This window comes from Histomonas meleagridis, assembly GCF_020186115.1.
Source record: "Histomonas meleagridis strain 2922-C6/04-10x chromosome Unknown contig_20, whole genome shotgun sequence".
Taxonomy (NCBI): domain Eukaryota; phylum Parabasalia; order Tritrichomonadida; family Dientamoebidae; genus Histomonas; species Histomonas meleagridis.
In genome coordinates this window covers 39,692-65,132 of record NW_027150805.1, presented here as the reverse complement: position 1 = coordinate 65,132, position 25,441 = coordinate 39,692, and the positions used below count along the sequence as shown (strand labels likewise).

Below are 25,441 nucleotides of genomic sequence, written 5' to 3'. Positions count from 1 at the left end.
TTAAATCATATCTTTGAGCCATAAGTTTTACAAGTGGTTCAGTAAAAAACATTATTAAAAAAAAGAATAACTAGATAAACTAATAAAACAATAAAGAAGCCACCTCTAATCTTATTACCAAGATCTTTTTTTGATTTTCCAAATACAAAAAATAATGTATTTATAAATCCTTCTTCTACAAATTCAAATATTAATCCTAACCATTGAAGTTGACTTGCAATACTCAAAGATGAATCATCAGCAAAATTTCCAAGAAAATAAATTCGACTTGTTGAATATATTGTTGGAACCAATTTTCTTATAACTATTACAGCCCATAATTTCCAGTCGAATGCAATAAACAAATTCCATAATTCCGAAATGAATTTTCTCAAGTTCATTTTCTATTAATAACTTTGAATTTCCTTAACACATTTGATTTATTTAGAATTTTATTATCTTTTTTAAATTTTATCAAAGTGCGAATATACTCATTAACCATTGAAAAATTGAGGCTTTAAAGCGATGTAATTAATGCGTCCACAACATTTGATGCATTTTTGCACCGTTGTTCTATATTATATTCTTGGCCGTTTTTTACCACTTTCGCGCCATTATACACCAATCTGTTTTGCTTCTGCTTTATCGCCACTTCTCTCACCTTCAGCCAACTCAGCCTTGTTCATAGTTCGTTAATAGTTCAAATGTTTCATTATTATTCCATTGCGTCAATGACTTCTCGAATTTAATTTTAAATTTACATTTTTTTTTTTATTAATTCCTCGCTATTACTCCATCTGATCGCTGCCTTTAATATGGCAAAGCTAGCATGCGCTTGCTTTAATTGTTTTGATTAGGTGCTATAACACATGAAAGTTTTAGCACTCGCATGTAAAATGGATAAAACAGAAATGTACTCAGTTTCAGTGTAAATCTTGAAGTGTTTTAATCAGAGGAAAAAACACTAAATAAATTTCGTTTCTTCGAATGATGAATGTTTGATCTTCTTCGTAATATGTATTAATGAATATGCCTTCATTAGACATATCAGGTATGTACCAGAGTAATGGCCATATAACTCGTGTCGCTGTTGCAAAGTTATTCATTTCATCAAAGAAGTCGCATAAAAGTTTCGTGTCATCTTCATATAAAATGGAAATGATATAACTTGGTGTAATGATACTGTCATTATATTAGTTAATAACACAATCTTAAATCCAACATTTAATCGAATTTCATCATAGTTCTGAATGATAATTCCAATTTTGAGTGGATATCCACTACAAACAAATGCCAGAATGTTGATAACATTACATGTATATGATGGATGATTAAATGTTTTTCGTTCGTATTCTTTGGGGAAGTGTATACACGTGTGTATACATGAAATTTCATAAAGTTTATTGTAAAATTTCTCATCTTTGAATAATCATTCATAGAAAGTAGGCCTTTAATTATTTTTGGAATTTGGGACAGAATCCCAAATTTCTAGTATTAATATTGATTTCTATAATCCATATTCTTTTTATAACGGGTTGTCCCAAAATAACAAAATGTTTACTAAAAATTAGATGTTAAAAAGACAAAAGTTTTCTCCAATTGGCCACCAAGTAAATACTTGGGAAGGGTTCTTTACCATCTGTAAGAACAAGCAAACCTAATAAATTTGCCAATGTCGATAAAACTTTCAGATTATGAAACTAGTTGAAAGAATTAGTTCAGTTGGATCCATCTAAACGGTCCCTTCTGTTGGAAACCCAGAAAAGACGTTAAAATCTCATACGTTTAAAAAAAGAAACAAATGATTGAATCAAACATAGAGGATCTTTTTGATTTACGAATTGCACCAATTGTTCAAACACTTTGGAATGAACTTGGACTGGATGAAACACAAAAGAAAATGGAAATTGATAGTTTGACCGATAAGATTCAAGCCATTTACTCAGATTTTATTGCAAAGTTGATGACAAAATGTCAAGAAATACGTTCAGAAATTCAAGAAATTCATAGTAAACATCGTCAAGCAATGAAAGCATTTGGAATTTCAGAAACAGATATCAATGAACAACTTTCTCCCATTCAACCATCTGGTTTAATAAAGCAACTTGAAGATTCTAAAAGAGAGTATACAAATTTCCAACATGTTATAGCAGATAGAGTTCAAAAAATCGAAAATCTAATTCATATTGCAAATGAACTTTTCGATTCATTAGATATTCCTGTAGAAGAAAGAGGTGAATTTTACGAACTTGGTGAAATTGATTTTACTCGAGAACGAGTTGATCGTTTCAGATCTAAAATTGAATTATTAAAGAAGGAAAAAGAGGAAAATGTTTCAGAAATCACAAAACTGAAATCTCGAATTAAAAAGCTGCTTAAAGAAATGGATACAAAGCTTAGTCCAGAGGAATCTCAAATCATGAATTCGACATTATGTTCCAAATCAATAATTGAATCGTTAAGTTCGTTAGCAACCAAATATAAACAAAAGAAAGATCAACGAACTAAAGAAATATCTGAGGTAGCAATTACAATAACCCATCTTTGGGATCTTTTAAACATTGGTGAATCAGAAAGAAAGAAATTTCTTTCTGAACATTCAACACTTGGTGATGATGTACTTATGTCATGTAATCGCGAAGTCGAAAAACTTTCTAAGCTTCGAGATGAGAAACTTCCAGAGTTAATTGCGGCTCAAAGGCGAGAAGTTGAGAAATACTGGAATCTCCTTCATATTGCTGATGAATCTCGACCACGATTTGAGCCTAAATCAATTGAAAATGAGAAAGTTGAGGAATTTAATTTTCTTGAATCGGAAATAATTCGGCTTAAAAAACTTTCTGTTGAATGGCATCCAATTCTTGAATCGATAAATCAGCGTGAATCAATTCTTAGTGAGTATTATGCGATGGAAGCCGCAACTAATGACCCAAGCAGATTAATGTCACGTGAAAGAGGATGCGCACAGCAATTGATTCGTGAAGAAAAAGCACGTAGAAGATATAAAGTTGTGCTTCCAAGGCTTGAAAAAAAGATTTATCAGCTTTTGGTGGATTATAAACAAAAACATGGAACAGATTTCGAATGGGATGGGAAACCATACATTGAACAACTTTCACATGTTCAAATGGACGAAATCAAACCTAAGAAGATATCTTCTACAAGACAGACAGAAGCTGAGAAAAAGACAAAAACTATACAGCCAACTAAAAAGATTCATTTTGCAAAAAATAACGAAAATACAAATGTTCTCCAAAAAAAGGCGTTTTCTGTTAGGCAGCCAACAAATATGAATAAATTGATTTGAATTTTTATCAAACTTTGCTAAAAAATTGACAATTTCTTCTCAGCGGTTAGGACGATTATTATGAAAATCAGATCAATATTATCTAAAAATTAATCATTTCACTTCAACTATGGTCGATCAACTGAAAATTAACATGATGTAAAATTGCATCATATGATTAGAAAGTGAAACATTACATAAAATTTTTGAAATAAAAGTGACAAAAAGTCAATTGAATTTTGTGGGATCACGCTCAAAAAGTACTTTTTATGAAGAAATCACTTAAGAATAAATCTTAAACTTGTGCAAGACACGTTTCTATTTCGTTTTATTAAAAATTTCCAATAAGCATAGAACTGAGAATAAAAGTGTTAGTATATTTTATTCATAAATTCTAAATATTTAAAGATTTAAAGATTTTTATCGCATGTATCTTTCTCTGTTTCTTGTAAATTAGTCTCAGTGTCATTAGATGAAAAAGAAGTGTTTTCTTTATTCTCTAATGGAGAATTCATGTTATTAAAAAAGCTTAATTGTTGCATTAAAGTTTTGTTCTGTGTTTCTATTGCTGTAATGCTTTGAACCATTTGTGAGATAATTGATTTTAATTGTGTATTTTCTTCGACTAATTTCTTGATGAACTCTCTTTTCCCCATTTTTTTATGTGGTGGATCCTTAGCATTAAGGAGGTCTATTTCTAATATTCCATTTGCTTTATTTGATTTCATTATTTTCTCAAACAAATTTTATAACTGATAATTTTTTCTGATCATGCATTTTCAATCAGTTATTTCCGATCAGACAATCAGAATTAACCGTCAAAATTAAGAACCGCAATCAAAATTCAATACGGAAAGAAAGGCTCTCACAATTCTCTAAGAAATTTCGTTGAACAAAAACGATAGATATAAATGGGTGGACTCGTTTTTTGTGGGGACTATAGTCAAAGAATTGAAAATTCATAAATAAGAAGAAAATTTATTAGACGTGGTAGAGCCTTGACTTCCTACGACCACGAGCCATCTCGAACTTACGGCCATGAGCACGAACCTTTGGGCGTGTCTTGCTATTATCATCACCAGGGGCAGCACCGAAGTGACGGCAGGCTTCGCGGCGTTTGCGATCACCTTCAAGGAGAAGGCATTTTTCTCCTGTTGGACGAAGTTGTGCAAGTTGATCAAATGTGATAACTTCACCTCCAGCAGCAAGGATACGAGCGCGGGCTGTTTCTGAGAATCTGAGGGCAGCAACTTTCATCTTAGGGACGACCAAAAGACGTTCATCATTAACAATCTTTGAAACAACTACAGCGATTGTATCATCCTCTTTACCGTTAAGAGCAACAGCAAGGCGGGAAAGTGAGTAGGGGCGGCGGTTTGTATTAGAGAGGCACATGCGGTGTGCAATTTTTTTGTTAAAATCGTTGCCTGTGCGTTGAGCAAGATAGCTATAAAGTCTAAATAGCATGTTCAATTGAACATTTTTTGACTTTGGAGTCTTCCTTGATTTGCGGGAAACACGGTGATCTAAATCAACACCCATTTCGAAAAGGAAAGACCATAACCGTCAGATTTCACTATGTTTGTTTATAAACTCTATTTGATTCTCTATAATTTTTAAATCAAGAAACAAGAGATATCCCTTTTGTAATAGAAACTTAAAAGTACTAGCACTAGCGAGGAAAATATTAGGTATAAAACACAATTTCAAAATGAGTAAGGAAACCTTGAATAAACAGCATCAACAATAAGAATGTATTTCTGTGTCTTACTTATTAAAAAAGAAATAAGAATGAGTAAAAAAATGAAATAAAATTTATGTTTAGGGTTATTCGGTTTTCTCAATTGGCCATTTGAGAAGTCTGTGGATTAGCACTTTTACATTTTGTTATATTTACACCGAGGACGATAATTTTTTGTTTGCTTTGGTATTGAGTACTTTATTAATTACCTTCGTTTGCAACAATGTCTCATTGCAGTAGAACTTGGGTTGATTGGTTCACAAGCCAGCCCCAGGGGCGTTATTTCACTAAAATTCCACTTAGCTTTCTTCAAGACAGTTTCAATCTTTACGGATTACGCCAACAAGTTGGTTCACAATATAAATTTGCTTTAGAAATGATCAGAAGCCCATACTATGCTCAAGAAGACCCTGCAAGACCAGCAGAATGGCCAATTAACCTGGAAAATTCGGCAATCAAGCTTTATGGACTCCTTCATTCACGGTATCTTTTAACAGCATCTGCTTTGAAAGAAATGCATAAAAAGTATCAACACCACGAGTTTGAAACATGTCCACGTGTAAATTGCAATGGATTCCAATGTCTTCCGTTTGGTCAATACGAAGAGCCAAATCGAGCAACTCTCCAAATGTTTTGCCCTTGTTGCGAAGAAACATATGCTCCTTCTGAAGGTTTTTGCAAGTCAATTGATGGTGCATATTTTGGGCCTTCTTGGGTATTATTATTCCTTCAAAATTATACTGAAATAACAAAAAACAAAAAAATGATTCAGACAGATGTCCGACTTTTTGGATTCAAAATCGACCCTGAAGATAATGGTGATAATTAACGATTCTTGCTAATGAATAAACACTTGTATCTTTATTTAAAACTTTAGTTGACTTTCAGATAAGTGTATTTGTTAAAAATTGATAAAATTAAGGATTTAATCTACAATTTTTTTCCATTAAAAAATGATAAAAGTAAATCTTTTTGGTTGTTGGAATTTTAGTTATGGATAATTAAAAAAACTATCTACAAGAAGTGATAATTTTGGACAATTTTATCATTTGTCAAAATTTTCAATTAAAAAAAAACGTTAAAGGCCTGAATTTGGTCAAATGAGCGACAATAACCCTCTTGATGCTTATTCACCATTTGAAGAAGATGCAGAAATCAAAGAAGAACGACCGAACACAAAGTTTACTACAATAGGCGCAGATCCGATAATTGATGAAAATGACGATGAAGAAATTCGTGCTTACGAACAGCGCTTAAATATTCTTGAAGCCCAACTTAATTCTCAAGCCACACAACTTAGCATTGCACAAGAAACAGGAACTTTTGAGGAACCACCTAATTTTCCAAAGTTTTATCCTTTAGTTCATTTTGACATTGAAGAAGTTCCATTAGAGCTCCGTCAGTATGTTAACAATGCATTATTTTCATGGTGTGTTATGTTTATTTCATTTGCATTAAATTGGCTTAGTTGTCTATTTCTTCTTGGTGCAGGCGAAGCCACAGACTCACCTGGTTCCAAGATAGCTCTTTCCACGTTATATTTTTTCCTTGTAGTACCAATGGCCATTGATTTTGATGCTCTTACAATCTATAATACGCTCAAAAATTCTTCACCGACAACGATCGCATACATGAAGATCTTTTTGTTCTTAGGGATCACTATACTATTTGAAGGCATCCTTACATTAGGCCTTGAGAGCAGTGGAAGCTGCGGTTTGATTACAATGATTTCATTATTTGTTTCGGGGCACCCCGTAATTGGAATATTTTCTTTGCTCGTAACTTTAGGACTTGGAGCAGCAACATATTTACACTTTAGGTTGTTTATGTCACTTTGGAGCTATTACAAAGGAACAGAACAAGGAGCTGACATACAAAACGATATGAAAAGGACACTTACAAACATTGTTGTGGATGCACTCCAAAAGAAGTAATCATGTAATTTAGTTTCCAAAGAAGTCATTGAATAAATTTCTCTATTTTTTTTAAATTAAAAATCAATTTAATTATAAAAGATATATATAAAATATTAGATAACAAAGTACATTCCAAACAATTGGAACAACAAAAGAAAATTTGATGTTTGTTACTTTGATTGAGATGTGGTACATAAAAATTAATAATGACACACACACGCGTCATTTGTGTGAAAGAGCAAATTTGATTGAAAAAAATGAAAAAGACCAAATCAAAATCTAACGTAAAGCAAACTTCTCTAGATTGGTTTTATGAATCACTAAGACTATTTTTTAAAAACTCATATACATTCTCAAAGACCAGATTTATACATTGTTGTAGTTGTCATTTCCCTAACGACATCGCCAAACATAATAACTCTACTAATTAGTACAAATTTACACAATCCAATCTTACGTAAAGTTATCATAACAATATGAACACTTCTTCCGTTCATACAAACGATGAATTTCACACTCAACCGACCGCATTATTCAAATCAACACATCGCATGAAGTTAATTTAACTTTTATTTTCAAGTAAACCATTAAATTGTTCTTTAAAGAAGTGTTTATTGCTTATCGCTAAGGCTTGTGAGTCCTGGCATTTCGCCACCTTCGAGAAGTTGGAGTGAAGCACCGCCGCCAGTAGAGATGTGGCTGATCTTATCAGTGTATCCCCATTGCATAGCGCAGGCAGCGCAATCGCCACCACCGATAACAACGAGTGCACCGCGTTCTTTAGCAGCTGCAACTGCGTCAAGGATAGCACGTGTACCAACTTGGAACTTCTCGAATTCGTAAACACCGGCTGGACCGTTCCAGATGATTGTGTTTGCCTTGGCAATTGCTTCCTTGTATGATTCGATTGTTGCAGGTCCTGCATCGAGACCAGACCAACCCTTAGCAATGCCTTCTTCGAGTGTGAAGACCTTCGTGTTGCAGTCTGGCTTGAATGCATCGCCGCACATGAAGTCTTTGGCAAGGTAAAGTTTGACATTCTTAGCCTTAGCCTTTTCGAGAAGTTGTGGAACGATTTCAGCACCCTTTTCATCGAAGATTGAGTCACCGATTTCAACACCGAAGCCAACTTTCATGAATGTGTAAACCATACCACCTGTGATGATCATTTCATCAACTTTATCAAGAAGATTGTTGATGAGTTTGATCTTGTCTGTAACCTTTGAGCCACCAAGGATAGAAAGAAGTGGACGATTTGGCTTTTCAAGAATTGGTACAAATGCATCAAGTTCACGCTTGATAAGATTACCTGCTGCACGGATTGGAAGCTTGACACCAACCATGGAAGCGTGTGCACGATGGGCTGTGCCAAAGGCATCGTTGATGTAAACATCACCATATGAGGTAAGTTTCTTGCAGAACTCTTCAACAGCTGCTTTGTCAGCTTTGATCTTGTTACCTTCGGCATCAAGACCTGAGCCTTCTTCTTCAATATGGAAACGAACGTTTTCGAGAAGGATGATTGAACCTTGTGGTGGGTTAGCAACAGCTGCCTCAACTTCTGGACCAACACAATCATTGAAGAATTGAACTGGCTTCTTGATAAGTTCTTGAAGACGTTCAGCAACTGGTTTAAGGGATGATTTTGGATCTACACGACCCATTGGACGCCCAAGGTGGGAAAGAAGAACAATGCTCTTTGCACCCTTTTCAAAGATTTCGTTGATTGTTGGGATTGTTTCTGTGATACGTTGATTGTTTGAGATTTGTCCTTCCTTGTTGAATGGAACGTTATAGTCAACACGCATGACAACACGCTTTCCAGCGAGTTGTTCTGATGTAAGATCAGCAAGTGTGAGTTTGTTTCCAAGCATCACTCTAAAGTGAACTGACCAATTCCGTGTATTGAATTTTGAGGAATATTTGGTCGGAGAAGGTGAACACAGGCCACCCCAATGATGTTGTAATTAGCCGATAGAATAATTTATTAGAAAACAGTGTCTTCATGATTCAAATTTCTATCGTTTACATACAAAATTTATGGCCAGTTTTTCACCCAAATGTAGGAAATCAAAATTTATTTCATGGTTCATTTTGTGCTGGTAAACATGCTTTAGTTATCCGACTTAATTGCAATAGATTTATCAATGAAATGAAACTATCATCTTGGGATACTTACAAACAATCCTTTATATATAATTAAACGGTATTATCAAATATTTTGTGGATACAGATGGAATAAATGATAATTTGCTATGTAAATCATCCATATATTAAGAAAGTGATTGTTTTGTTTTAGTTTATGTTAATAATGATTTCACATTTTACCAAATCAAAATTATTAGAATGAAATTCGTAGAGTAAAGAGCCACAATAAATTTCCTTGTGTTGTGTGTGAAAATAAAATTGATTTAGCTTATGAACGTAGAGTTCTCATTTAATTTTTATAAAAATGAACTTTTTTTATAAAATAAACGGTTACTCGGCGGCCGTTACTGCATTTGAGAGTGTATTCAATTTGGGCGGCTTGGTCTTTCCTTTTGCACAATGTCTCACAGAAAGTACAGTGCACCACGTCGTGGTTCTCTTGGTTTTCTCCCACGTGGCCGTGCCTCACATGTTCGTGGAAGAATCAGGTCATGGCCAAAGGATGATCAATCCAAGCCACCACAACTTCAAGCATTCCTTGGTTACAAAGCTGGTATGACACACGTTGTTCGTGAAGTTGTTCGTGCAGGTTCCCGTCTTAACAAGAAAGAAGCTGTTGAACCAGTTACACTCATCGAAACACCACCAATGGTTGTTGTTGGTCTCATCGGTTACAAAGAAACAGTTCATGGCCTCAAGCCAGTTACAACTGCCTGGGCCAGTTTTGTTGGTGAAGAAATGAAGCGTTGCTATTACAAGAATTGGGCTCAATCCAAGCAAAAGAAGGCCTTCGGTAAACTCGACAAGAAGGCCGATGACATGAAGAAGCGTATCCAAGACATCAAGGAACAATCCTCAGTTGTTCGTGTTATCGCTCATACCCAACCAAAACTTGTCAAACTTGGCTCCCGTAAGGCCGAACTCATCGAAATCCAAATCAACGGTGGTGACGTTGCTGCTAAAGTTGACTATGCCGTCAAACTTCTCGAAAAGACAATCAATGTTGGAAACGTTTTCGCCGAAGGTGAACAAATCGACCTCATCTCCGTTGGCAAAGGCCGTGGCTGGGAAGGTGTTATCCATCGTTTTGGTGGCAAGCGTCTTCAGAAGAAGACACATCGTGGTCGTAGGAAGGTCGCCTGTATTGGCCCATGGCATCCAATGAGAGTCCTTTGGACCATTGCACGCGCTGGTAATAATGGTTTCCACCACAGAACCGAAATGAACAAGAGAATCTACAAGCTCCAACTTGTTGAAGGTGGAAAACTTGATGAAAGTGGTTCAACTGAATACGATATCTCCAAGAAGTCCATCAATCCAATGGGTGGTTTCGCTCATTATGGTAATATCACAAATGATTTCGTTATGATCAAAGGATCTGTTTGCGGTGCTGTAAAGAGAACTATCACACTCAGAAAGACTATCAACGCTAACACAAAGAGAATCGCTACTGAAGATATCAACCTCAAATGGATCGATACTGCATCCAAGTTCGGTCATGGAAGATTCCAAACCAAGGAAGAACGTAACAAGTTCCTCGGAAAGCTTAAGCTCTCAAAGGTTGCTGCAGAAAAAAAGGAGTAAACGTGCTCAAGTTTTAATGTGGTTTTTGAATTGACAAAGTTAATCACCGATAGAGTTTACAACTTGTGGTGATTTGGGAATGAAAATGTATTATAACAGTTGTGTATTATATGTTGTTGGTGATGCATTTTTATTTCATGTGCGAGTTTGTTTTTTGAACTATGTAAAATGGTCTTGAAAGTGTATTTTTTTGTGTTGTGTCCAATCCAAGATGTTTCAAAATTGTATTAGTCTTACACATTTATAACTCTAAGTACAGTTTCTGCAAATCCCTTTATTGTGGTGGTCTTTAATTTCATTGGATTTTTGATTGGAGTAATTGTTATTATTTCACTATTTGTTGTATTAGAAATATTTGATAAATGATTTTGTTGAAGATTCATTTGTGAATGTGATTCTAAAGAAAATAATTCGTTCGTTTATGCATGATATAATAAACAACCACAATTTTTCCCATTGTTTTTTTATTAATATTATTATAGCATAAATAAATGATGAATTCATTCCAAATATAAAATTTTGTTATATTTATATTAAAAAATGCAAATAAAAGAGTTCATTTATTTTTTTATTGATCTAAAATGATGACAAAACTTTTTAATCAAGTTTCAAATCATTATACAACTTATGTACGAACACGCTTGAAGCAGTATAACCTATTCCGCCAGCCAACAAGAACAATATCAAAGACAACGTTAACGAATTACACATGAAACATATCACTTGTGCGACGCCATTAATTTTTGTATGTACAAACATGAAATAAATCGAATATATAAAAACAAATAACGCAGTTGTAGAAGGAGCACAAAACGAAGGCCATTGCCAATGATAATCTTCATTTTGTAATAAGATATAAACCATTAAAATCGTAGCACACGAACAAGAAAGTATTAAAAGGAATAAAACGATTATTAAATATGAATATGAATATGCTCCACTATAATCCCAAATGGAACAAAATATATAATATATTTCTATTAATATTGATGAAGAACATAATAATCCTACTATAGGATATATAAATGTATTTTGTAGATAAAAAGGTTTTCGTGGTATTTGTCGTGGCACTAATGATACTTCGCATTTATTACCTTCGAATAATTTTAATTTCATGGCAATAAGACCACCAATTAATGATAATATTGAATTAATTACTATCGACATTATCATTATTATAAATGTAATATAAGATATTTTATATGTATTAAATATATTATATATAATATTAATGATTATATATATAATAGGAAAGATAATTGTAGAAAATATAGAGACACGTTTCCATTTTTGATATGAAAATGCCCTTGAAAGTGATACAGATATAAAAGAACAAAAAGGTGATGTAAAAATAAAAACGATCAAACCGTAACCGAAAAGTGAATTGGTAAGAATTGACACTTTTTGCACATCAATGATAATTGATGTGATAATTAATGTGAGAAAAAGATGAAGCCCTGCGCCTGCTAGAACTGATACAAGAAGTACATTCTTTGGTGGACGGAAGACATTACCATGTAAAACACGCCAACCATTTTCTAAACTTCGATCAAAATCAAATCCATCAAAATCTGCTTCTTGTTGATAACGATCATAATCACGTGCAATATTACTCTTAAGAATAAAGAATACAAGGGCTGCAAGAAGAAGAACTAGAAGTGCTGAGTTAATTATGGAATATTTGTGAACAAAATGATTGGAAAAATTGATATTATTATATCGATTGAATCTATCTGCGTATAGTTTGGTTGTCTGCTTCCATTTAACTGAATATGTTATATCAATCTCTGAGTTGGAATTAACAGAGATTGGATTAGATCCAATTATATTAGCTTCAACAATTTGATTTTCATTACATTCAATAACAAACTTCAATTCTGTGTATATTTTTGATACATTTCCTGATTTTTCACCTATGTGGTAATAAATTGGTAAATCATCAATGAAGAATTGTATCCAAAATTTCCTGGAAATTGCATTGGAAATTTTATTATCTCCAATGCTGTTGACATCTAATTTTCCTAATTTTTTGGATTCTTCATCTTTTGTATAAATTAATCGGAATCCTACGTCAACTAAAGAATTTCCTACTAAAAAGTCACCTATTGTTCTTTTTGGTGTGTTTAGCTGAACGTTATCTGTATATTTGAAAATGTTTAAATAATTAAATAAATATGTTTCTGTTGGATTATCATCTGGTCCTATTTTATTGATCCATGGAACTACCACATCCCCTTGTTCATATCCGTTACTTTTTGCTGATATTCTTAATAAAAAGAGAACTATAGGGATCATATGGTAATTTGAGAGGGAAACCGTTTTTGGTCACGCAGAAGTAAAAACAATAAATTTCTTTTTTTGTTACAAAATAAAAACAAATAAATTGATATCATTAAAAATAATGAGTTAAACTCTAATTTTATTAAACATTTTTTATAAATTATTTTATTTTATTTAAAGAATTTCATTTTGATGTGGCAAAATTTTGGCATCAAAAATACATCAAAATAAATTAAAAAATATTTTTTGTTTAGAGGAAAATCATTTGTTTACTTCTGCGATGCACAGTAAGCAACGTCAACATCATTATCAACTTTTAATGACTCCAAAAGCTTCGAACCTTTTGGTAATTCTTTTGCTAATATTAATCTTACATTTGGTACTTGATCACTGACAGCTTTCTTTAACATTTCATCAAGATCATTTACTAAATCCAATCTTATAGCTGCTATCACTGCAGTTTTTCTAATTTGATAATCATTTGATTGATACATTTCTTCTATGATTGGCTTAACAACACTTTTAATCCAATCATTACCATAAGTTTTAGCAATATCTTTTAATCCTTCGATGGTAGCATTTCTTACATCATTTGCATCATCTGAAAGAAGAGATTTAACTATCTTCATCATCGTATTATTAAAATTATTCTTATCCATAGTTGCCGCAATCTTTGGAATCAACATAGCAACATCACGTTTAACTCTCCAATTCCTTATAGTAATTAATTCCATTAAACGTTGAGAAGCAGCCTTCAAAGCAAAACCTGTAGCTGCAACACTCTTCAAAGCCTCCATTTTAACTTCTTGTTCACTATCACTAAGTAATAAAGTTAATGAAACATCCATAAATTCTTTAGGTGCATTTTTCATTTTGCCTAAAGATTCGGCGACTGATATACGTACATCATCATTATGATCTGCGATTAATGATGTAACATATTCTTGGAATGAATCAAAACTTCCGAAACAATTACTTTCTAATATATATGAAAGTTGTCGAGCGATCGATGCACGGATAGTACTCACTGGATCTGATGAAGATTTCTGTGAAATGGTTTTAAGAAAATCTTTCGATATTTCCGATGGTTTAAAGATCTTATCGATGTTGGTGATAAGGACTGATTTCGCTTGCCATATACCAGATCCATAAATTGTTTGACAAATCTCAAGTTTTAACTTGGATTCACTATTTGGCAGTGAAGAAAGTGTATTTGGTAATTCGATAAGTACCGCTGGTGAATTATCTTTTGATAATATTTTTAGGATATTACTAATAACTTCAATTGGACATTGGAATTGGATCAGATATGGAAGCGATTGAGCAAATGAACGTCGTACCATAATACTTTGGTCCTTACAAAATGCTTCAAATAACTTATGAAATGTTTGTTTGTCATCTTTTGAAATTTGATTGTATAACCGACATGAAATTGTTGCCCCACAACATCTGAGTGGATACCAATTGTCTTTACTAATATCTTGAATGAATTGAGAATATGACTTATTGAACTCTTCGGATGATAATGACTTTCCAATTTGTATGAGAGAGTTAACTGCTGCGTTACGAACACTTGAGTCTTCATTTTCGCAGATAGTTTTAAGTGCTTTAAATAAGCATTGAATTTCACTAACACCGCCAACTTCTTTAAGCATAATACCTAATTCTTTTGCTATTTTCTTGAGCGACTTTTCATCAAGATCTGTAGTTTCGAGTGTATATGGAATTAATTCATTCCGTGTTCGTATCGATCCTAACGCTTTTGCTATAACATGGAAATTGGATAACGCGTGAAGTCGTTCATTTTTGTTGTCGCCTCTGATAGCTGTAATCATAGATCTGATCTCATCAATGTTAAACTTGTTCATTTATTTCTGAAAAGTGCCTTTTCACTTTTTGCCGCGATTCAATGGGAAATGATCGTCCGCCTAAAATGAGTTCTGAATTCCGTGTTTCGAGTCATAAACAAATTTCCCAAATTGTTGCTAAATATCATTGTTTTTACATCTCTAAAATATCACTTAGTACAACGTTATGTCTTCATCAAGGATTTATAGATTTTGAATCTGGAAATTCTAATGATAAAATTTATATAACTTATTCCGAAATAAAAGAAGTCGCAGCTGATAAAGGAATTGGAAGTGCTGTCAATAACCTCGAAATTAAGACAAAAAATCGATCATATTTATTTTCAGGATTACACGAAGCAGAATCAATTAAAGAACTTATAACACTTCTACAACTTAATGATAAAGCCGTACAACCATTATATGGATTTACGTCAAATAATCAAGAAGTTATCGAATATAAAGAATTAAATGATCCTAAAGAAGTGGTAAAGAAGACATTGAACTTTCCATTTCAAACAGTCGTTGACTTAATACGAAAAAAAGAGTTTATGGATGACTTTTTCTTGTCCACTGGAAATGAAGATGTCCATACATCAGATTTCACGAAACTTGACACATGTGATGAACGTGACATTAATTACCTGAAACTTATTGTCGTTCCAGTTTTTGGTAAAAACCTTACTAAAGTCCGTGAGATCCAACGCTTTTTCACATTTGATGGGAAAATGATAATTTCGGTCACGTCAGAACTTGGTAAAACTCCGTATGCGGAGTGCTTTGATCCTCTTGTGCAAGTTGTCTTTGTTGATAATGGGAACAAAACTGAGTTCAGCGTCTTGTTCGAAATGTTCTGGAAAAGTCAGCCGACGTTTAAGAACATTATCCAAACGCAAACTGAGAAAGGGATCAAGGACTCGTACGAGGCAATGATCAAAAAGATCATCACAGATTTGGGCGGCGACGCTGAAGGAGGCGAAGAAACGCCGGAGAACAATGAGGAAAATGAGAAGAGCAACGACATGACGAACGTCGTACGGATATTCAAAGTATCGATTTTGTTGCTGATAGTGGCCTTCTTGGTGATAGTGATAAGGAAGAATTGGCCGAAGGACGGAATGCATCTGAACTCACACGTTTTGTTTGCGATACTTTCGTTTGTTTTGTTTGACGCACTTCTTCTATACTTTTAGTAAAAATTTATAATTTTTTGTTTCGGATATTCGAAATTCGAAATCATTCAGGCCTGAATGAGTTCGACTGAGCTTTATATGTTTGATTTGATCTTTAAATTTTTAAATCTTTTCCATAAAAAATATTTATAAATAATAAGATGTTTAATCATATAATACAAAAAATGTTTCATTAATTGATTACACATCATTCTTTGCTTCAGTTAAATGTTTCTAATATTTACTTATGGATAATGCAAAAGTAAATAATTCTGGTAAATATGCAGTTGCAGGTGGAAATGAGAAAATTATTCATTTATATGAACAAAATCATTCATCATTTGAAGGTGGATGCAATTGGATTTCATCGAAATGATATCTTTAAATATATTTATGAGAATAAATTAGATAAAATTCAATCAATGCAGAAAATGTCTGAAGATAAAACTAAATATTTGATCAGCTTTACATTGAAAAAGATAATTATGAAATTTTCGCGTTTTTGGAAGAAAAAGGAATTAATATCAATGATAATGTAAGTGAATCATTTTAAGATAATAACATACCTTCAAATAACCGTTACTGCTTTGTCATTGGTGATGAAAAATGGCAAACGATACGTCATCTGTGATCAATTTTTACCAATTGAAGTTCAGAGAATAAAAAGTGTGGTTCATTGTAATATGATACATAATGTTTTTAAGCTTTAAAGTAATAAGAAAATATCAAGTATTTGATTTTGTATTTATATTAATGTTGAGATTTTCTTTTTTTGATTAATAACAAATTTTTATTTATTAAGAGGCTGAGGCGGGCCTCCACAGCGAGGGTGATGGGGACCGTCTGGATGCCGATGGTGCGGACCTCCTCGGCAATGGTGTGGACCACCGCAAGGGTGATGGGGACCATCTGGATGCCAATGGTGTGGACCTCCTCGGCAATGATGTGGTCCACCACGAGGGCGATCGCCAGGATGCCAATGGTGTGGACCTCCTCGGCAATGGTGTGGACCACCGCGAGGGCGATCGCCAGGATGCCAATGCCCATGGAAATGTTGAGGACTTGGACATGATGGTGGTGGTGAACTTGCTGTAGTATGTGGCTGTGCTACCGGATTCGTTGAATTGTCTTTAATATCGGGAATATTTTCAGAGGATGACTGTGTTTCAATTATTTTTATATTATTATAAGGTCGAATTCCTGTTATTGGCTCATCGCATGGCTTAGCTCTTGTAGGTTGTTCTGTTTTGGAATTAGAATTATTATTATAAGGTTGAATTCCAGTAATTGATTCTGTATTAGTATTGAGTCTTTCATTATATGGCTGAATTCCAGTGGTTGGCTCTTTTTTAGTTTGTGAATTGATGTTCATGTTGGTAAAATCATTTGTGGAAAGCTTGTCTTTCTCCATTTGTTTAGTCCGTTAACATATTGAAAAAGCGTCAGGAAATTTTCAATTGAATGGAAACCGTTTTTCAATTTTATATGGCATTTTTTGAATTAAAAAATTAAACAAAATTAATAACTATACAACTCATAGAAGAAGCATTGCATAATATTACTCATCAGGAATCATAACCAACTGTTTGACAATAAAGTGCGTGAATTTTCACAAGATAAAAAAAAAGATCGCTTAACAATTATTGATATAAATACAACATAAAAAATAATAATAGTTAAATTAATCATATGACATGCCTCGAATATTATCATCAATTCGCCACTCCGATACCAAAAAGATATAAAAAGATTCACCCAAAATTGTCACAACATTTTCAAACTTTTAATAGGTGTAAAAATTTAAACAAAACGCCATCTCTTTTGAAACGAATCAAAAATTATTTTGTTCAAATAAAAGATTTAAATATTTAAATTTATTTATCGTAATTGGCATTTATTTTGCTCACTTTCTCTTAGAGTTAATGTGTTTTCATTACGCTTTGCTATAAGAGCTCGAAAGCCCGCTTCAATAACATCAACTACATGCTCATTGTTCTTTGCCGAACACTCAACGTAAGCCTCTGCTCCAATTATATTTTTCACTTCTTCTATTTGACTACTTGGTATTATTTGGCGTGAATGATATGCATTTTCGTTATATGAACTTTCATTGCATTCATCTCGGAGATCACTTTTCAGACCAACTAAAACAAATCTGAGATCTGGCCTGATTTTCTTAATCTCTGGATAATGGAAATCTAAGATACCTCTTAATGAATTTGGTGAAACAAGCGAAAAACAAAGCATTACAATATCGCCTTTTAAAGGTTGGATAAAGTTATTAAATAACTTTTTAGAAGTGTCTTTTTGAAGATCTGAATCCCATATACCTAAAGTTATTCTATGACCTTCAAATTTGAAATTTTGTAAAAAACCATCAAAACACGTTGGTTTAAAATTTGGGAAACACCTGGTCGTAAAAGTAATCAAAAAAGATGTTTTGCCTGTATTTCGATCCCCACAAAAAAGAAAATCGGTACGGATAAACTTCTCCAAAGGCTTTTGGTGGTTCCGACCAATTATTCTCACAAAAAATAGCGAAGTAAAGTTAAGAATTTTACTTAACGTTTATTCTTGTTATTTTCTTTTTTTGACTGTGGAGAGCGATAAGAATAATATTTCATTTAGGGTTGGGAAGCAACTTGGCCAATGGCCCAAAAGTGACAGCAAATCTTGGCACTGTGGCCTAGGTACCTAAAAGGGACCTTTGCACCTTGGCCCAGGTCATTAATGAGGGACCTTGGCCCTATGGCATAGGCCCCTGATTGGGTACCTTGGCCAAGATGATCAAAAGTGACAAAGGGACTTGGGTCAAGTTCCCTTATTCAATTGCCAAAATTTTGGATAATCAATTAATAAAAATCTCGAGTTATGCAATATTACTTTTTGAATATTACTTTTTGAATAATCTCACAAAAATTGGTATCTTTTTATATTTAAGAACCGTATTTAACCACCAAACATTCGAAAAAGTTGGATCATAAAATATTTTGAAAATGTCATATTCAAAAAGTGTTAAGAATAAAAATATCATATGAAAAATTGAATGTGAATTTGAATTGAAAATAATTTTTTTGTAAGACGAGTAAAATCACTTCACATTAATTAAATGTGCACAATTCCAATTCACTTTACCACGATGAATGGTACAATGATCGTGGGAGAATTACAATTACCAGATGATAGAGGTATTGATCACGCAGTCGTTCTTAGATAAGATGACGAAATATATAAACTTTACAAAGACAATGCTCGGATAATTTCATCTTGCGAAATCTGTACACAATATCTGTGTACAGACTATAGCACTATATCTAATCATTGTCTTAGAAAACACAAAAAATTAGAAAATGTAATTAAAGCAACACAAAAACAGATTATAAAATTTATTTTACTTAACAACCAATATTTAAGTCTGGTTGACAATCTAGATTTTACGAATTTATTTGCTTTTGATGTAATTTCAAGAAGATCAATTTACAATTATTTGGAAATCTTTACAACAAGAGTAAAGCAATCAATCAAAGAAATTATCACAAAATATCAGTATTTAACAATATATTTTGATGAATGGTCCAAATTCCAACATAATTTTTTAGCCATTACAGCTTCATCATGTGATGCAATGTTTTTATTAGATTTGATCGTTCCCGATGACATTCAAAGGACAAAAGACGTTATATCTCATTATGTTACAGACACAATAAACTATTATAATATATCAAATAAAATTGCATTTCAATGTAGTGATTGCGGAAGCAATGTAATAGGAGCATGTAAAGGTATCGACTTTTTTCCTTGTTGTAACCATATTTTAAATAGATGTATGAACGATTTATTACAATCTTTAACAAATGTTCATGATTTAGCGATTAGATTATCAGTTTTACATTCATCTCATAAATTTAAGCGTTTTCTTCTTCTAAGCTCAGAAAATTATAAATTATTTCCTTGTTATTGTATAACCAGATGGTACTCTTTAGCAGATTTATTTTCTAGAGCCATTGAATGTCGTGAAATTTTTGAAAATTATCAGAAATATTTAGCAAAAAATGGGAAAAGTTTTATTAAAATAGGTGTTCCATTTTTTTCGATAAGTGACTTTTGTATTATTGATGCATTCAGTGAATTTTTCATTGGAGTTAAGAATATGATGTTAGATCTTGAAAGAGATGACCCAGAAACTATTTTTTGGGCAATGTCCAACATAGCTACAATTTATTTTGATCATTGTGATATCTTAATTAAACATGGGTTCGAAAAAGCAGCAGAAATATTTAAAAAAGGATATATTGATAGAATCTTAAAATACCAAAAACACAATTTTCTGTATAATTTATTGATTGGTGGATTCTTAATTCCACTACTTAATTTTCAGCAAATTTTATTTCCTGAGGAAGATTTACCAAATCATTTTAAAAATCTTGTATCTAAATTTATGAACTATTTATTCGTAAAATATCCTGAAGCATTCAGTAAGGTAAATAATAGTAATAACCAATTCGTGAGAAGGGGTCAAATCGTTGATACCAGATATCAAAATGAAATTGAAAAAATGATCGCATCAAACAATGAGAATGTAGTGGATATCGTTCAATGGTGGGAATCACAAAAAGATAAGATGCCTGTCTTATATACTCTAGCAAAAAAAATGATATATCTTAGACTTACATCAGCAAGTGTTGAGAGAATATTTTCTCAAGGTAAATATGTAATAAATGATTATATGGGAGGCATGACGAAAGAAAATATATCTAGACGAATTTTTTTATATTGTAATGAGAAAATAACTCGACGTGTAATTGATGAATATGAAATGAATTGATTTCAAAGATCTCCCGAGATCGAAAATCTTAGTAAAAGCCACCACATCTTCTTGTTTTAATTGTTTTAGATAACTATGACAAAAAGCCATTTTTGAATGAAAAATAATCGTATTGTGATATTTGGCCGGCTGATTACGTGTACAAAAAATAAATTTCATAAGTTTACTTTGATGAAAAAACAAAACCTGCTAATCTAATTATATTATTCAAAATTTATTTGGATCAGCCAAGTAAGGCTTTTCGCTTCATTAACGTTATCGGGACCTGGGCCAAGGTACCCCTTTCAAATTATTAACGTCCAAAGGACATGGGCCAAGCATCCCTGCGGTTTTAATGGGGCCTGGGCCATTGGCCCAGGTGAAGTGGGCCAATGGCCCAGATTTTTTCCAACCGTTTTTCACCTCATCAGGGCCATTGGCCCAGTATTGCCCAACCCTAATTTCATTTATTTATTTATTGAGATCAACGCCAAAACCACAGCTTAGATCTTTGAGTTTTTTATCTTCTTTCTTTGTCCATGCAAAATATTTTCTTCTAGATTGATCTATTTTATGTCTATCTCATATATGAGATTGAGAAAATGGGTTCAACGTAATGTACTGCGTGCTGCATACAGCTCCATTATTTTTATTATGTTTTCTTTCCAGAAATTCCTAATTTCGTTAGTGTTGAAGGCTTCAAAAAGTGGATCTTTCACAATTAAGTAAATAATAAACCTTTCAATTGAGTATTTTGAACCATTTGAATTTTTATTAAAAGTGCCATCAAGATGTGTAATTTCCCCAAAATCAGTTATCCTGTGTCTGATTACAGTTTTTACGAATTCGCTTTTGAGCAACCTAACAAAGTTAACCCTTTTAGTATCATTGATAAATTTACATATAGAACATGAATTCTTGCTTTTATTCTTAGTACACCAAAAGATGCAATTTTATTGAAATACGCAATATTTAAATCGAGTATAAAAAAAATTGACCCTTTTTTTCTTCTTTATTTTCAAATATGACTATGATAATGATTTGGTTGAAATGATATCAAAGTTTTATTGAGATTCTTCTGCTGAGTTTTGAGAAAAAGTTGTTAGAATATGCATGTATAACATATTTTCTTCCACCGACGATTATTTTCCATCCAAAAAGATTATAACCGTATTATATTTGAATGATAAATCGCGGTTTTTAAACCGTCGTGCAAAACACTACTTTTTCTCGAAATTCAGCAGAAGAAATCTTTAAATATTTCAAATTAATTAAATTTAGTATATATAAATGCTTATATAAAATTTTTGAGAGAAAAAAAGGGTGAATTTCTAGAGTCTTGATGATCTTTTGTCATGTAAATTTCTATAATAAATGTACTTTTTCTCAAAATCAATAATATTTATTTTGAAATAAACCTAATAGTATACTTAGCAATGTTATAGTGCATATCAATATGTATAAATAATCAAAAAATTATTTCATAATTTCGAAATATTCAATTTATATAAATAATAGTCATATACTCATATAACCCGAATCTAGCCAAATAATTTTTACTATCAAATTTTATTTATATTTTAAGTGTATATACTTGAAAAAGTAATTACAAATTTTCTGAATAGACATCTACAAGAGTTGGAACCACTCTTCTATTCATCACCATCAAAAAACTGCTTTTGGGTGAAGCATCTGAAAAAGTCATATCGAAATTGTTGGAGAGTAAAATTAAGACAATGAATAAGGAATTGGCCGAGCAAAACGCAAGGCAAAATGATTTGTTGGAGGAACTATCAAGAGTTACAACAAATTATAGAGAACTACTTGCAAAATTTAATTAGAAAATTTGTAGAAATTAAATATTGTTTTGTTTTTTTAACATGTTTATGAAAGTAATTCTTCTGAAAAAGCTGTTTTGAAAAATGTCTATCGAGGAAGTTTTTACTGAAAAAGTGGAAATTCACTTTTGCATCATCTATCGTTACCTCCGAAGAAATGAAACTATAACAAAGAGATGAAAAGAAGGAGGTTGATCATCCAATCACATATTTTGACTATAGTAATATTATAATGATTTTTTTATGTTTTGCAAAATAAACATCATGTTTTAGTAAATAAATTTTTATAGATATTTTTTTGATCATGAATTTTCCTGTTGACAAACTCTTGTTAACTATCAAGAAAATTGAAAGTAATTAAGACCATTAATGAATACTAATAGCAAATGAAAAAATCAACTTTTTATCATTGAAGAAATATGGGTTCAAAAAGTTCTATTAGGTAGCGGTGGATGCATACAACTTTTTTCATTTTTCACGTAAAATTGTAAGCTTTCATACATCCAGCTGACCATGGTCTATACTAAAAACTTTTTATTTTATACTTTGTTTGATTGATGAACGCTCATCATTTTAGGAAAACAACAAGAAAATTATGATAAACTTTTACATAATGATTTTGAACTTCATAAATATGTTAATTATATACAATGAATTAACGAAATATTTGTTATTTACTTTTTGTTCAAACTTAATTTAACACAGATAAAAGCAGAACAACTCAAGACAAATACTTATTTGAAATTGAATATCTTTCTTTTGATTTTTTAAAAAATAGTGCATTTTTACCATAATATCTCTAAATTTCCAATTTTTTCTTTAATATAATTTATCATTTACTTTTAGTGTTTATGATTTGGGTAAATTGGATTTACGATAATAATCATCTAATAGAAGAAACATAAAATTTTCTAAATAACACAAAAGTTTGTATTTATTAAATTAATAAACAAATTAAAATATTTTGTTCTTAAAATATGTTTATTTATATCTGACTGATAAATTTTTCTTCTTTGAAATCGTCTGCAAATGGATCTTCTTCAATATTTGAATTATTAATCCCAACTGAAAATGTATTATCGATTTCATTAATTTTATTATTATTTTCATCTGAAATATTCATTTCTTCTTCATTTTGTTTCCGCTTCTTATTTTGATATTTAATCATAAAAATTATAATTATCATTACAAATACAATAATTATTACAATTACAATAACAATTATAATGATAATTAATGTATTATTATCATTAGTGTTTATTATTACATCTTCGATATAAGAAATATAAAAGAAATTTGAATAATACGTAAAATATTCCGGATAATATATAATTGTATAATTATAATATATGAAATCGACATAAATATATTTAGTTTCAGATTCAATAAAAGTAACTGAATAAGATTTTAAGAAAGTATAATAATTTGATAAAGTTTTTATAAACGATAAAGAATAAGTTTAAGTAATAGTATTAACAAAAGTAAAATTCAGCGAAAATGTATTAACATAAGTATTTGAATCAAAATTATTTTTTGATTTCGTAAATGTGTTTGAATTAGCAAATGTATTTATGTTAGTAAATGTATTTGAGTTAGTGAATGTATCACTTTGTGTGAATGTGAATGTGCGTGTTGGCGGGAGACATTCGTCAAGTGTTGTTCCCTTTGTAATTTCCATATTTCCAAATGTTTCATTTTGATATGTTTCTATTGTCATAACTCTTGTCGCATTTATATTAACAAATGCATCATTTTGTATTTCTGGTGAAATTTCTCCATTAAAATAAATACATTGAAGTGATGTACAATTAAAAAATGCAAATGAATTAATATATTGAACATTTTCATCAATAAAAATTCTTTCTAAATTATTACAACTTGCAAAAGAATAATTCATAATAGAAATGACTGAATTAGGAATTGTAAATGTTTTACTTTTCATATTTGGATAACTAATAATTTGTGTAATTTCTTATTATATAAAACCCCATCATTTTCATAATTCGAATATTTAAAATTTTCTTCTGAGACATTAATAAATTGAAGATTTGTACATTCTAAAAATGCATTTCCAATTGAAGTAACAGAACTTGGTATATAAATATTCACAAGGTTTGTACATCCTCTGAATGCATCAGATCCAATATTTCGGACGCCTACTTCTAAAGTTATCGTTTCAAGTCCTGTACATTTATAAAATGCATTATCACCAATGGTATTACAACGAATTGTAATATTATTTAATGAAATACATTCTGCAAATGCACCACCTCCAATTCCACCCATTAATTTATCTGGAAATTGCACATATTTTAATTTTGTACATGATGCAAATGCTCTATTACCGATATTTCCAACTGTTTCTCCAATTATTACTGTTGTCAATAAAGGCCATTCTCTGAATGCATTACTTTCAATCTCGCCAACATCAATAATTATAACGCGTTCTGTATAATTCATATAATCTTTTGAATAATCAATGAAATCAGATATTGTGAGTGTTTTTGTCTCTTCGTCATATGATTGCTTTGTATTAACAAAAAATATAATCATTAAAATCAGAATAACTTCGTTTTTTTGATGAATGCTTTTTTGATTAAAATAAATTTTGGAAAAGAAAGTAAAAACAAAAAATATAAATTCGAACAAAGTTATATTTGAATATATAGAAGTAATTAATGCATTAATTTTTGGTAGATTTTTAAGAATATTATTGCTGCAATTCATTGATGAATTACATTGAGAACTATCATTAAAATGATATATATTATGCAGGATATGAAAGATTGCAGTTATTTTGGAATAAAAATACGAAATTATTAGATTTGAAGAAACGAAATGCTTAA

At 31.6% G+C, this 25,441-nt stretch overlaps 10 protein-coding genes across 10 annotated transcripts; 5 read left to right on the top strand and 5 right to left on the bottom strand.

Moving 5' to 3' along the window:
- Positions 1-1,879: 1,879 nt before the first annotated feature.
- GO595_002615 (uncharacterized protein) lies at positions 1,880-3,286 on the top strand (the record flags this gene model as incomplete). The annotated part of the gene is made up of 1 exon (XM_067915544.1): positions 1,880-3,286. The coding sequence occupies one exon, from the start codon at positions 1,880-1,882 to the stop codon at positions 3,284-3,286; it is 1,407 nt and encodes a 468-aa protein (XP_067776416.1).
- A 960-nt stretch (positions 3,287-4,246) lies between these two features.
- GO595_002614 (60S ribosomal protein L18) lies at positions 4,247-4,807 on the bottom strand (the record flags this gene model as incomplete). The annotated part of the gene is made up of 1 exon (XM_067915543.1): positions 4,247-4,807. One exon carries the CDS (start codon positions 4,805-4,807, stop codon positions 4,247-4,249), a length of 561 nt encoding a protein of 186 aa, XP_067776415.1.
- A 422-nt stretch (positions 4,808-5,229) lies between these two features.
- On the top strand, positions 5,230-5,835 carry GO595_002613 (Casein kinase II regulatory subunit family protein; the record flags this gene model as incomplete). Its single annotated transcript, XM_067915542.1, has 1 exon — positions 5,230-5,835. One exon carries the CDS (start codon positions 5,230-5,232, stop codon positions 5,833-5,835), a length of 606 nt encoding a protein of 201 aa, XP_067776414.1.
- Positions 5,836-6,106: 271 nt separating this feature from the next.
- On the top strand, positions 6,107-6,940 carry GO595_002612 (scamp-domain-containing protein; the record flags this gene model as incomplete). Its single annotated transcript, XM_067915541.1, has 1 exon — positions 6,107-6,940. The coding sequence occupies one exon, from the start codon at positions 6,107-6,109 to the stop codon at positions 6,938-6,940; it is 834 nt and encodes a 277-aa protein (XP_067776413.1).
- A 593-nt stretch (positions 6,941-7,533) lies between these two features.
- On the bottom strand, positions 7,534-8,796 carry GO595_002611 (Phosphoglycerate kinase; the record flags this gene model as incomplete). The annotated part of the gene is made up of 1 exon (XM_067915540.1): positions 7,534-8,796. The coding sequence occupies one exon, from the start codon at positions 8,794-8,796 to the stop codon at positions 7,534-7,536; it is 1,263 nt and encodes a 420-aa protein (XP_067776412.1).
- A 673-nt stretch (positions 8,797-9,469) lies between these two features.
- Positions 9,470-10,654, top strand: GO595_002610 (60S ribosomal protein L3; the record flags this gene model as incomplete). The annotated part of the gene is made up of 1 exon (XM_067915539.1): positions 9,470-10,654. One exon carries the CDS (start codon positions 9,470-9,472, stop codon positions 10,652-10,654), a length of 1,185 nt encoding a protein of 394 aa, XP_067776411.1.
- A 2,549-nt stretch (positions 10,655-13,203) lies between these two features.
- GO595_002609 (ARM repeat-containing protein) lies at positions 13,204-14,769 on the bottom strand (the record flags this gene model as incomplete). Its single annotated transcript, XM_067915538.1, has 1 exon — positions 13,204-14,769. One exon carries the CDS (start codon positions 14,767-14,769, stop codon positions 13,204-13,206), a length of 1,566 nt encoding a protein of 521 aa, XP_067776410.1.
- A 74-nt stretch (positions 14,770-14,843) lies between these two features.
- On the top strand, positions 14,844-15,974 carry GO595_002608 (uncharacterized protein; the record flags this gene model as incomplete). Its single annotated transcript, XM_067915537.1, has 1 exon — positions 14,844-15,974. One exon carries the CDS (start codon positions 14,844-14,846, stop codon positions 15,972-15,974), a length of 1,131 nt encoding a protein of 376 aa, XP_067776409.1.
- A 769-nt stretch (positions 15,975-16,743) lies between these two features.
- On the bottom strand, positions 16,744-17,364 carry GO595_002607 (uncharacterized protein; the record flags this gene model as incomplete). The annotated part of the gene is made up of 1 exon (XM_067915536.1): positions 16,744-17,364. One exon carries the CDS (start codon positions 17,362-17,364, stop codon positions 16,744-16,746), a length of 621 nt encoding a protein of 206 aa, XP_067776408.1.
- Positions 17,365-17,831: 467 nt separating this feature from the next.
- GO595_002606 (rac-like GTP-binding protein ARAC7) lies at positions 17,832-18,200 on the bottom strand (the record flags this gene model as incomplete). The annotated part of the gene is made up of 1 exon (XM_067915535.1): positions 17,832-18,200. The coding sequence occupies one exon, from the start codon at positions 18,198-18,200 to the stop codon at positions 17,832-17,834; it is 369 nt and encodes a 122-aa protein (XP_067776407.1).
- Positions 18,201-25,441: the final 7,241 nt, after the last annotated feature.